Source organism: Populus trichocarpa, chromosome 1 (genome assembly GCF_000002775.5).
Source record: "Populus trichocarpa isolate Nisqually-1 chromosome 1, P.trichocarpa_v4.1, whole genome shotgun sequence".
Lineage (NCBI taxonomy): Eukaryota > Viridiplantae > Streptophyta > Magnoliopsida > Malpighiales > Salicaceae > Populus > Populus trichocarpa.
The window spans coordinates 11071705-11085282 of NC_037285.2; the positions used below are offsets into that span (position 1 = coordinate 11071705).

A 13578-nucleotide genomic window follows, 5' to 3' on the forward strand; every position below is an offset into this window, starting at 1 on the left:
GATTCGTAAATTTAAATTCATCTAAAACAAATTCATTTTATCTATATGCATGAACGAGTCATAAACAAGTGATGATAAAATGCACAAGTAACTAAAGATTAGGTTTTCCCTTTTAAGTTTTAAAGCATTAAAAAGAAATAAAACTGGAGGGAGAATTTCCCCTTCATCACCGTCCATCCCAATCATACATCAACCGGATCAGTCATAATAAATAATAACACTGTGGACAACAACAATGTTTTTTTTTTCTTTTTCTAAGAAGGCGCATAAAGGGAAAGAGAAAAGAGTAAATACGAAAAATAAAAAAAGGGTTTGGGAAATCAATGTAGATCAAAATATATTTTACTGTAGATTGTAATAGTAGTTTTACTTTTAATTTCTTATCTTTTTGCGAGATGTTTCTTTGGCTTTATTTTTCTTCCCCATCGAAAAGTCAGCGCTCGCTGCATTAAGGAAGTGCGTGTGACGCTTTCCAATGACCAAATCTAGTCATCCGTCGTCTTACTGGATGCACAGTCGTGTCTTCTTCCACATGGTGTGGCGCATGTAGACAGATAATTGTTGAATTGCCGTCAGTGATCAATTATTTATGTTTTTTCTTTCTTTTCTCTCTCCTAACAACTGAAATGCACAATTGTCCTTTTTGTTTGTTGTTTGTAAAATCAGGCATGTTTGTCATTACCAAGTATCCTGGGTCTGGCATGGTTGCCAGACCCAATAGCATAGGCCTGCCAACCATGCCAGACCCAAACGCCTGGGTCAAAAAATATAATTTTTTTTCAAAAACATGATTGGACTACAAAAACAAACACTGCCTCATTCAAGCAGGATTTTTCATTCATATGCAGAAGAACTTAACTGCAAACTCTTTTTTGTTTGGTAACATATTTTATAAATTTATTATATTCAAAGAGGAAAGAATGGAAAAAAAAATATTAACTTCTAAGTGATTTATTTCAAGTCTTAAAAAATAAACTTTTCTTTTTTTGTATGCATCATGGATGAAAACATTGATTTTATATTTCCATCCAAGTGTTGGATAATTTTTTAAAGGGTCCATGCTTTTTTAAATTTAAGATGTTGTTGCGTGATCTAATTGTCCAAGTTTGTTACAAGAAAAGTTTATTCTACATTATAACTATTAGTATATATAAAAATTTGAAATATATGACCATAAAGAACTTTTGAATTGATACATTATGCTATAATAAAAGAAAATATTATATATGTAAAAGACTTATTGTCCTTTTGACTATATTAATTTGTACAATTTAATAGATGATTTCTTCATTAAAGTTAGAGATTAATAAAAAAAATAAAGTGAATTTTAGAGATGCTTATGACAACAATGTCAGACTTGCACCTAGGTCTAGCACCCATGCCAGACCCAAGCGTCTTGGGTTTGACAACCATGTTTGGGTCAAGTATGACTGCCAGACCCACGTGTCTTAGGTCTGGCATTCAAAAAAAAAAACGCATGGGTCTGACATGGTTGCTAGGCTTAGGCGCTTGGGTAAAAAATAAAATTAAAAAATATTAAAAAATAACAATGCAAAAGCAAATCTAAATCTATATTTTGAAATTTTAAGGATCAATTAACTGGTTTTATTGAACTAAAGAAGAAGGGAATAAGTTATAATCAACGCTCTCAAACTCACCTTTTTCTCTTTAAACATAGTTATCAAACCCGATCTGACATAATGAGTCAACCCGGGACTCGGGTGACCCAATAAAACTTGGTAAAGACCTTTTTTTTTTCAAATGTGTTTTTTTCTCTAGTCAGAAACCCCTCTTTTTTCATATGATTACTAACTCATATCAAAGTTCACTATATAAATACTAGAATAATGTTTTATTTTTTCAATGTGAGATTTGAAGCCCATTAATATATATATTTATATTCATAAGAAAAATAGTTGTGTTTTTTCAATGTGGGATAAAAAACTTTTTTGGTTTAAATACTTCAACTTCATAGGATAAGATAATATCTTTTTCAATGTGAGATAAAAAAAAAACCTTTTGAAATAGTCTTTTAGCTTATATCCACACTGATTGTTTCTTAATTTTTTTCATATAAAATATTAAAACCTAAATTTTTTTTTGAGTTGACCCACGCCAGGCCAGGCCAAAAAAAATGTCAGACCCACGCTTGGGTCTGGTAACAATGTTGGGCCCAATCGTTTGGGTCTGGCAACTATGCAAGGCCCAAGGTATGTGGGTCTGACAACCACGTCAGGCCCATGCTGCTTGGGTCTGGCAACCCTATGCAAGTGTACTGTGGACCAAGACATAGCCCATTGTAGACTTGTACAATGGATTTTTCAAGCTCTGAAGGCTTGGGATAGGACTAATGTTGTTTTTTCATAAAAAAAGTTAAATCATCATTTAGCCCTTTGGTTGAAAAAATTGAAGCCCTGGTTGTGGGGGTAATTTAATATTTTTCATAAGCTCATTGGTCATTAAACGTTTCAATAAGGGTATGGTAGTCTTTTCATGATTATTTGCATAGTAAAAATATTATTCTACCCTCAAGGTTAACAAAATTAAAACTTGTTGCCCAGGAGTTTTTTAACGTTTCACAAATTGTTAATTAGTTAAAATACATCTTTAGCCTTGAAAAAGATATATAAAAAAAAGAAGCTTTGCATATGGGCGTATTTTTGTTATTTCACACTGTTTTTTTTATGTATTTTTGTATAATCATGGAAGTATTTTGGTATTGTTTTATTATTTTTAAATTCCAAAAGTTGCGTTAAACCCACGTTTACTTGGGTTTGACAAACAAGCAAGACCCAAATTACTTGGGTGTCAGACCTAAGTAACATGGGTCTGACATGTTTGCCTACGTGGGTCTGACATGACTTTTAAACCCAATTCGTTTAAAACATTCTCTATACTTTTAATATCTGCCAGACCCAAGACACTTAAAACATTCTCTATACTCTTAATATTTTTGTTTACATTTTAAAAAAATTAATATTGACCCGCCACAGAACACAAACTAATATACTAATGAAAGCCATTATTGAAGGTGAGAGGAATTCTCATGTGTCGCTTAACTGTGGTAAACTTCCTCACATGCTGTTGTATGTAATTGTTTTTCAAAAATTTGGTCTTTGATTAGATAGTTTTTTTTTTATTTGGTCTCTATTCTTTGATAACTCTTCAATATTATTATTTTATTCTTGATTCTTTGATGGTTTTTCAATTTAGTCTCATATCTTATTCCACCCGAGCCTAATGAAGGCCCAATTAGGGGTAAATGAAGGGAAAGGAAATAAAAGAGATAAATGGCCAAACCAGGTTTGCTCATTGTTGTCATGTCCATGACCCGAACTGTGAATTTGACAGGTTAACCCAGTTAACTGAGATTGATCCAATACGGCGCTGTCTTTTCGTTTCAATTCGTAAACTTTTTTTTGCTAGATTTTATCCTTTGTTAATTTTTGTGTTTGCATTTGATCCTAATCAGGTTAGGTAATGGTTAAAATGACAATGACTTTGAATTTTTTTTTAGCCAAATTAAGTTTTGAATGGGGCGATCATGTTGCATCCGAGCCTGCTTAGTCTAAAGGCCATGCCGAGCCAACTCCAACATAGTTGAATTTGAAACTTAGACCATGCAAGAGATTACAAAATAAAGCAAAAATAGATAAATAAAATACAAAGGAACTATGCTCATAATTATTTTGTTTTGTTTTGTTTCGATTTAATTTTTATTTTTATTTTCTCAAATATATGGTGTGTAATTAAATAAAATGCTAAATAACATGACACGTCTCGAGATCATTTTTGTTTATTTGCACCAATTGCTTGGCATCCTAGTTTGGTTTTTATTTATCGTCAACATTTTTTTTAGTGTTTATTAACACTTATGATGATTGATTGATCTTATTAAACACACTAATCAAGCTTCCAATACACATTTTATTTTATTTTTTATTATAAAAAAATAACTAATCCCACTTGTTGTTGTTTTTAACACCTGAATTAATTTTTTATTCGGCTCGGCAAGGATGCACAAGCATCATATTAGTGTTTTACTAATTAACAGAAAAGCTAAAGGACGTGGGGAAATTACTATTCATCCGCACCCATTTGCAATGAGGATTACAATAGCAATCCACAATGTATTGTCTTTTCATTTCTTTTATCTTTTCTTTTCAATTTTTGTTATCATTTTTTTTCAAATTTGTTTTTGTTTATTTTATTTTTTAATATTTGAGTGATTGATAATTGAATTTTATAATTTTATTTTTCCTTTTTATAGGGTTAAAGTGGTTTGCGGGTTTGCTAAGGTAACCCAAGTTGTCAAAGTTTATGATTTTGATGAGTTTTTTTTAATTGAACTTGACCTTGTTATTGTCTATTTTCTTCTCATGTGGTTAAAAAAATAGTTTTTGAAAAAGTTATTTTATTAAACTTTATAAATTTTATGGACCTGTTCACATGTTTGGCTGGTTGACAAGGTCCGCAAGTCTGACAAGTTAAACTTTGTTTTTTTGGATTTCATCTATAGATAATTATCATTCACCCACACCCATTTGCATTATCGATTACAATTGTATTGCTTTTTCTTTTTTTTTTCTTTAATTTTTGTTAATTTTTGTTAAATTTTTTTAGTTTATTTATTTTAATATTGAGATGATTGAGAATTAAATTTTGTAATTTATTTCTTTTCATTTTGCCTTTTTATATGGTTATAGTGGTTTGTGATTTGCGAGGGTAATCCAAGTTGCCATGGCTTACGCGTTTGGTGGAGTGTTTTTTTTTTTAATTGAACTTGACTTTATTATCGTCTATTTCTTTCTCTCATATAGTTAAAAAAATAGTTTCAGATAAAAACCATGTTATTAAATTTTATGAAGTCCATGAACATGTTTATAGGTTTGGCTAGTTGATATGGTTCGTAGGTCTAGCGAGTTAAACTCTTTTTTTTTGTTATTTCATTTATAGATATTGAGTTAATTGGGAATTTAGTTTTGTAATTGGTTTCGTTTCGCTATCTATAAGGTTATCGCGGTCTCATAAAAATGTCTCGGTGTTGGGATGATGTTCAATTTCGCAATCGTTTATTTTTATTATCATATAGTTAAATAAAAAAATAGTTTTAAAAAAACAAATTATAATTTCAGTGGAGTCTATAACCCAGTTCACATGTTTGACGTGCTAGCTCAGGTTACTCTATTCACAGGTCTGACGGGTTTACCTACCGACTGAATATATATATTTTTTCATCCTTTATTTTTTTCAATTATTTTTTTTTAATTTCGTTCTTTAATATTGGTTTGGTTAGGAAATAAACTATATTGTTTATTTTTGTTTGTTTTCTATAAGGTTATTACAATCTCAAATAAATATTTATTTTAAAGTTGGTGTTCAATTTTGGGATAATCTATTTTTATTATATAATTAAATAAAAAAATTGTAAAAAAATTATTATACTTAATACAGTTCATGACTCAGGTCGCAGGGGATCAAGGTTGATTCAATTTGTCGTTGTCTCGATATTTTTTTTTTAAAATTATTATTTTAAAGTTTTTTTAAGGATAAATAATGTTTTTACCAGTCATCTATGTTATATTTAAATTTATAATTATAAAATTAATTAATTTAAATTGTATCAACTCATGTTTAATTGAAAACTTGAATTAGTTTATCAGTTTAATAATAATGTCAAAAAAAAAAACTCTCAGCGTTCTTATTATTATTATTATTTTCTTTGTACATTTTAAAACATTTAATATGAGCGGGGCAAATAAACTAGTTAGTAAAAACTAAGAAGGGAATTTTTGCTGCATATAGTGAAGAATAGAAAAAGAATTCCTTGTGTTTTTTTCCTCTGAAACCAGCAACTATAGCACGACGACCCACGCAGCTTCTGGTCCGTGAACCCCCAACACCAACTACCAAAAAATACCCAATAACGAACCCTAATTGTCTGATCTCATCTCTCTCTCTCTCGCTCTCTCTAAAACTCGCATCAATTTATTTATCTGTATAAAAAAGCGAACAAATAATTCTCTTTCCCAGTCTCTGCCCCAGTCATTTTCAAATTGCCATCTGTGTCCTCCACTGAAACCAGCTCACGCGTATTTTATTTTCTGTGATTAGCTTCTCCGATAGTAAGTGGATCAAGTTTCGATTTTGAGCTCGATTTCCAGTATTTCAAAAAGTGGTAATTAAATTAGCTTATTGTATTTGCATGGGTTGCTTGATTTAGCTGAATTACAAGACTGCCTTTTTTTTCCAGGGTTTTGATTGATCAGTTTTTATTTACAGATTGCCATTGCCTGAAATTTGTTTCGGGTTCGGTTAATTGATACAATTTATGCATCTGTCTCATTTTCTACTAAATAAATGATTAGTTCATAATCTAGGGTTTCTTGAAATGAATAGTTTTGTTGTTTTGGATATGATGATAACTATGCTTAAAGCATGCCTCGTAAATTGGTATTCTGTTTGTTTATGAGAAGTCATAATCAATTGAAAGTTTGGAGCTTTTCTGTATTCGATATACTGCTCCTGTTTCCTTTTTGTAGCCTTGAAATTAAAAATAATATGAAGGCACAAATCTGATGTTATTTATGCTTTATTTTTTTTCTTTAGTAATTTTAGTGTAAATTGCAGTGGGGTGTCAATTAATGGGTTTGTAATGGTGTGAATGATGGTGGTTATATTGCAGGATGGTTTAAGGAATTGTTGGAGGGTTATATATAATAATGGTTAGCAGTGATATGGATAAAACTGGGAAGGAAAAGGAGGCCAAGCCACCATCTGCTGCTCCTACACAGGTTTTCTTGTGTGTTTTGTTGAATTCGTCTTTGTTTGTCATAGAAATTAAACTTTTCTCGTATGTTTTTTGTTCTGTTGCTGAACGAAGTGTATTCTTTTTGTGCTTCTCAGGAGCAGCCTTCAACTGCCAGTGCTACAACTGTAAATCCAGACTGGTCTGGGTTTCAGGTTCTGTTAATGAAGACCTTTCTCTTGGTTACTTTTTCAAAGATAATCAATGTTTCATATTGTATCACGCTTATTATACAGATTGGTTGTTTCTTCAACAGGCATATTCTCCTATACCTCCACCTGGGTTCTTGGCATCAAGTCCCCAAGCTCACCCGTATATGTGGGGGGTTCAGGTACTAATGATTTTGTGTTGACATTTTCTAAGGAGTATGCATTAGTTGTTATTAAGACTTATTCATGTACAAAAACTACAGAACCACTAAATTTGGGCATTGTAAGAAAAAAAAGTAGTCACAAGATAGGACAGGGGTAAGTGTAATTAACTTTCAAATTATCTTAGTCTAGAGATGGAGTGAGTCCTGTCAAGCCTTGGTCCATTTGGAAGGTAAATGAGTTTACAGGTCAAATGAACACCAATTGTGTCCTGGACTGTCTTGACATCCTTGAGACTGCTTGCTCAACTGGTCTTTTCAAGTAGCATGGTCAATGTGCTTTCTTTTTTTGAAATAGAGGACAATGGTTGGTTGGACAACTTGCTCCATAAACCCTCATGGTTTTTTTTTCCCATACAAAGTGTGCTTCTCCCTTAAAATCTGCTTTTCTCATGAGTGTCTTCAGCAAGTTCCTCTAGCAGTTATGAAAGCAGCAGGGCTTCACTTACAGAGGATGTTTAGCTGGCTTTCTTGTAGCTCAATTTTGATTTGAATGCAGGCTTGAAATTTTCATCTCTAGCTTGGCCAAAACAAGCCAAAATTAGCTGTGTTAATGATTAGTTGCAACTCACAGGCAGCATGCTTTATACTTCAATGAATTGTCATTATTTAGCAAGTGCTTTGATGTTATTGGTTGTCTTAGGATCACATAAAAGTATTTATCATCTAATCACATGATACTCTGGGTAGTTTGCATGTTAATTTCATCATATCTTTTCAAGTGTATTTAAATCTCACAGGAAATTTGAACACCCTTTTTCAAATTCTGTAATTTCACCTTTTGGTTGGAAATCGTCACAGTTCTCATGTAAGTTTTAAATTGCAGCACATCATGCCTCCCTATGGTACCCCACCACATCCATATGTGGCAATGTATCCGCATGGTGTATATGCTCATCCATCCATTCCTCCGGTAATTGTTTTCCACTATACTTAAGATTTCTGCTCTCAGACTGACACCATCAAATCCAGCGAAAGTTAATTTTCTTCTGAATTTATGCAGGGTTCTTATCCTTTTAGTCCTTTTGCAATGCCTTCTCCAAATGGTATTGCTGAGGCTTCTGTGAGTTTCCTATACTTAGTTTCTTCTGGAATAATTGCAAATGACAGGGCATGTCTTTGTCTGTAGGCCAACATAAAGAATAACTTGCAAGTTTGAATGTTTGGTGTAGGGAAACACTCCTGGCAGCATGGAAGCAGATGGTAGGCCATCTGATGCTAAGGAAAAACTGCCAATTAAAAGATCGAAAGGAAGTTTGGGCAGTTTAAACATGATCACTGGGAAGAACAATGAGCATGGTAAAACAACAGGAGTGTCTGCCAACGGAGCTTATTCTAAGAGGTAATGATGGACGTGTGGATAACATGCATGGCTGTGATTTATATTGGTTGATGAGCTTTGCCTTGTGTTTGTTGGGACATGTTATTGAGCTCTGCTTTGTGGTCCAAGTTTGCTGTTTTTTGATGATTTGGTTTTGTTGGATGGAACAAAAAAACAGGGTAGGCTCACGTGTCTCAAATTTCTTTACTGCTATGACCTCATCATAACAAATTGTAGATAGGCTGTCACTTTGGTCTCCACTCATTGCATTGACTTATTTATTGCTGCCATGACATTTTCATACCAATCTGACCTTGGAATTAATCTTGATATGTAGTGCTGAGAGTGGTAGTGAAGGCTCCAGTGAAGGAAGTGATGCAAATTCTCAGAGTGTAAGTGCATTAAGATCAGTTTTTTATCTGTTTATCTTAGTTTTATTAATGCTTTACATGATCGATTGGCATGGTTGATGCCATTCTTTTTTCACCAGCCACTTAATTGTTGATTTTGTGGTTAATTAACTTATGCCCCCCATCTTAATTATTTAGCATTACCTGGATGATTGGACAAGAAAGTTTTTTGGGCTGGCTGCATGACAGTATAAATGCTTTGACGCAATACCACAGTTTTGATCCTCAAGTAATCGTGGAGCAATATTGCCACTAATAACACAGTGGTATTATTTTTCAGCGTGGAATTTGTGATCATAATAGTCACATTGATGGAATGGTGATTGCCATTACCTGTTGTTTTTTCTTCTCTCATGTAGGAATACATATATTTTGCTGATGATCACATCACATGTCTCTGGGGACAATTATTCCTGGTGTTAAATGTTGTGGGTATAGTTAATCTGTGTAGAAGCCAGTACTGACATCAAATAATTCTTTTTGCTTGCTGCTCTTATGACCTTTGAACTGCCACGCCAAAAATCACTCACATGAGTAATCTTGTTCTGGTTGCTTTGCATCCTTGTTAGTTCCACAAACAAATGAACTTTTCTCATTTAGTGTGATGTGCAGTGAAAATTGCTGTGTAGGTATATGAAATACTAACTACCAGATGACCAAAAGGGAAAAAAAAAAACAGACGGCTATGTCTTTAAACTTGTGAATGTCACTAGGACTGTTATGAGATAGTTGAAGGCATTTTGTTTCAGCGGCAAGCATGAATTTGTCTGAATATATCAAGATTACCTAATTTGAGTCTTTAGTATTGATTATGGCTTCCCCTGGTGATGGTTTCTCTTATTGACAAAGGTTCTAATGGAATTAACCTTTGGTAAGTCATTTGGATTCTGTGCACTCTGCTGCATTTAACATTGGTCATGGTTTGCTTGCAATAGTTATAGATTTTTTTTTTGGGTGGGGGGGCTGTGAAGCATTATCTGAATGAGTCCTACTCAAGTTTCAAGCGTTTTAGAGTTGAAGGACTGCCTTACTCCTCAAGAAGAGCTTCATGAAGTTTCTTAAATATAGGCACATTCTAAAAGTAGCATGCTATTTGTCCCAAATTGCCTTGGCTTGTGACGCTTTGGCCAGATGAGACCCTGCTCAAGTTTCAAACATTTTGGTGTTCAAGGTCCACCTTACTCAAGAAAAGCTTCATATGTTCTCTTAAATGTAGGCGCATTCCAAATCCATTATACCAAACAGAATTTTATGGCTATCATCATTGCATTCTGCTTATCCCAAATAAAACTTTTACACCTGCCTTTCATCATCAAATGGACAAGATTTTTTATGTTTTGGGAACCTTTTACTTTATTTGCATGCTTATAATAGCATTTTCACACACTACATTTTTGTTTCCTTTTGTAGGACTCACAAATGAAGTCAGGTGGCAGGCAAGATTCTCTGGAAGGTTTGATTATGATTATATATTTTTATAATGAAGTCATCACACTGAGTGTTGCATGTTTATTGATAAAGAATTTTATTACAACAGACTCGTCTCAGAATGGTGGTTCAGCACATGGTGCTCAGAATGGAGGACAGGGTGCATCTAATACGATCATGAATCAAACGATGGCTATCATGCCAATATCTGCTGCCAGTGCTCCAGGAGCTATACCTGGCCCCACAACCAACTTAAATATTGGAATGGACTACTGGGGAGCCCCTGCTTCATCTACTGTTCCTGCAATTCGTGGGAAAGTTCCTTCTACTCCAGTTGCTGGAGGGGTAGTTTCTACTGGATCACGGGATGGTGTTCAATCGCAGATTTGGTTACAGGTTAGTTTTAGTCTTCAAATTGTTGGTTTCAGAACACTTTACTTCAAAGTTTGCACCTGCCTATTTTAGTTTTGTTTTGATGCACCTGCCAATTCATTTTCCTGGCTTCTGCTTATTTACTGTAGCATTAACTGACATCTTCCTTGCTGTTTAAGATTGGTGTAGATTGATCTCTAGATTTTCAACACTTGTGACCTGAGATTAATTGAACTGTCCATTGTTTTTCTGAGGCCATACCTTAGTGAAATCATGCATTTTCCATTCTCATTCATATAGTATTCTCAATTATCTCCTCTATCATGATCCAGCGTATCATTGCAAGTGAGCTCTTTTAATGTTTTCATGCAAAAATTGGGTTTGTTGGAATTTTTCAATCTAGTTTCAAGGTCTATTGCACGTTTAATTGTGATATTCTTGACATTCTTCTATAAAGCAATTCAGTTTTTATCATCTGCATTGTTTTGATTTTGTTTCTGCTTTCCAATTGAGTTGTCTCAAATTAAACAGTGTATTTAGTTTCTTTTCAAGTTTGCAGCTTTTTTGAGGTGAAGTTCGAATTATCAATTGTTTATACATAGTTAATGGATTTAGGCTAAAACGAATTAATTCTAATCTTTGTTAGAGGATCTGAATCAGACTCAAGTTGAATGACATGGATTATTTTGTTAGAAGCCAGCAGTTTTTTTTCATACTTTTGTATTTTCTATTATTTTATATCTAAAATGAGTCTACGCCTCTTGTTTTTCTGGCTGTAGGATGAAAGAGAGCTTAAGAGACAGAGAAGGAAGCAGTCAAACAGAGAATCCGCTCGCCGGTCCAGGTTGCGTAAACAGGTATTGAAGCGTGCCTTAATATCTGGTAATTTAGTCTGGCTATGTTATGCGCCATGCCTCTATATCAATTCATTGGGTTGCATGCATGCTTTTGAGTCAGGCTGAATGTGATGAACTGGCCCAACGTGCTGAAGCCTTAAAAGAAGAAAATGCCAATCTTAGATCAGAAGTAAACCAAATCAAGAGCGAGTATGAGCAACTTCTCGCGGAGAACGCCTCTCTCAAGGTGATATTTTAATCTTTGATTTGATTTGTTGAATTTTGGCGTCTTTTATCTTATCAGCCATCACCTAAATATCCTGCATGTGACATATAACGAAGTTAACATATTGCAAAGCGTGGTCTCTGACAAGAGACTTAACAACCATAGCTGTAATAAATGAATTATTGGATCTGGGCACTTCGATTTCGGGGTCGTTTGGAACTGTGTTTCCCAAAATTTTGATTTTTTTTGGCTTAATTTTTTTTTTATGTTTTTAGATTTTTTTGATGTACTGATGTCAAAAATAATTTATAAAAAATAAAAAAAATATTATTTTGATGCATTTCCGAGTAAAAAACACTTTGAAAAACAACCACTACCACACTCTCAAACATTTCCTTCACACGTTAGAAAATAAACATAGAAGGAAGTTGTTTGAGTTGGGTGGACAGAATTAACTGGCAAATTTACTGGACTTTGGGGGAATTTTTCCATGAAGAATTGCAAACATTGGACCAAAAATGCTATCTATTTGCACACGAGACAAGTACACGGTTGGCTGATGATGATGAACACCTTTTAAAAATGACAAATGACACTTGGGGATTATAATCATTTAATGCTAATTTCGGATCAATTTTGAATGGCTTTGAGACAAACACTAACTCATTAGCCACCTCAGAAACAAGAAACCTTGCTTATATAAAGTGGTCCTCACATAGAGTTTCGGTCTTTTATTGCAGGAGAGGCTCGGGGAAGTTTCTGGGCAGGAAGATTTTAGGGCTGGCAGGAATGACCAACATATGAGCAATGATACACAACAGACTGGACAAACATAGCTTCTTCAGGTTGGTCTCTAGGATCTAGGTACCCTGTTTTCACGAGACTTTCAAGGAGCATAACCTAACCAATTAGCAACAGGAGTTTCTTCATATTTTGCATAGCTTGTAGTTTGGATTTTATCAAAGCTGACCGTTATAGTTCTAGGATTCGTTCATCTCATATCATCCTAAAATTCTTATTGGGTCCATCTGTAACTGTTAGAGACCTAGGATGGTATGCCGAGTGAAATTTGTGTTATACCCTGTTTTAAGAGGGCAGTATCCACACTTTTTTTGCTTTATCTGTATTAAAAAAATCTGATTGAGGATGGTGTTAATTTGTTAAACTGAACTATATGCTATATTCCATATAAATCACTGAATATAGTACCCTGGTTCTTATGTTTTGCTGCTCGGGTGCTCTAATTTGACATCGGAATCTTAAATCGGTTCTTATTTTGTGAGGGATATAAAATGTTTATGTTGTGGTAAAGAGGTGACACCATACTTGTCGTGTTATCTAGCATGCATATTATGAGTGATTGTTGGAATATGCTGAACTGTTACAATTAACCCCAAGAGATCATCAAATTCTTCTAAAGTCATTAATTTATTCCATTCTACAATTGCTGTATCAGATATGTTTTTCAAGATTTATGTTTGGAATTGTGGTAGCGGTTGCAGTTCAAAGTGCTTTTAATTTAAAAATATTTTAAAATATTTTTTTTTATTTTTTATTTTTTATTTTTAAGATTAGTACATCAAAATAATTTAAAAAAACAATTTAAAAATATAAAAGATATTTTTTTAAAAAAAAATTTTAATTTTAAAAAAACATGATGTTAACCGTGTTTTTTAATGCATCCTCAGATTCTGATGTCATCTTAATGTTTAGAACCTGGAATAGGAAAGTATTAAGAGATTTCTTTTTAAACAGTGGTTTTGTTTAATAACATGGGATAAGGTGTTTTTTTGTTTTTAATAATTTT

The 13578-nt window shown here is 33.4% G+C and overlaps 1 protein-coding gene across 3 annotated transcripts; it reads left to right on the forward strand.

Annotated features, from left to right (window-relative positions):
• The first annotated feature begins 5781 nt into the window (after positions 1–5781).
• LOC112324184 (bZIP transcription factor 16) lies at positions 5782–13082 on the forward strand. 3 transcript variants are annotated; one of them, XM_024585861.2, is made up of 13 exons: positions 5782–6178; positions 6686–6794; positions 6907–6963; positions 7065–7139; positions 8005–8091; positions 8182–8241; positions 8351–8520; positions 8837–8891; positions 10320–10362; positions 10447–10733; positions 11489–11566; positions 11667–11792; positions 12512–13082. In XM_024585861.2, the coding sequence occupies exons 2-13, from the start codon at positions 6723–6725 to the stop codon at positions 12605–12607; spliced, it is 1206 nt and encodes a 401-aa protein (XP_024441629.1). In that variant the 5' UTR covers positions 5782–6178; positions 6686–6722; the 3' UTR covers positions 12608–13082. The 3 variants fall into 3 exon arrangements, with proteins under 3 accessions (XP_024441629.1, XP_024441628.1, XP_024441630.1); XM_024585860.2 differs by having other exon boundaries at positions 5783–6125; XM_024585862.2 differs by lacking the exon at positions 5782–6178 and having other exon boundaries at positions 6686–6802.
• Positions 13083–13578: the final 496 nt, after the last annotated feature.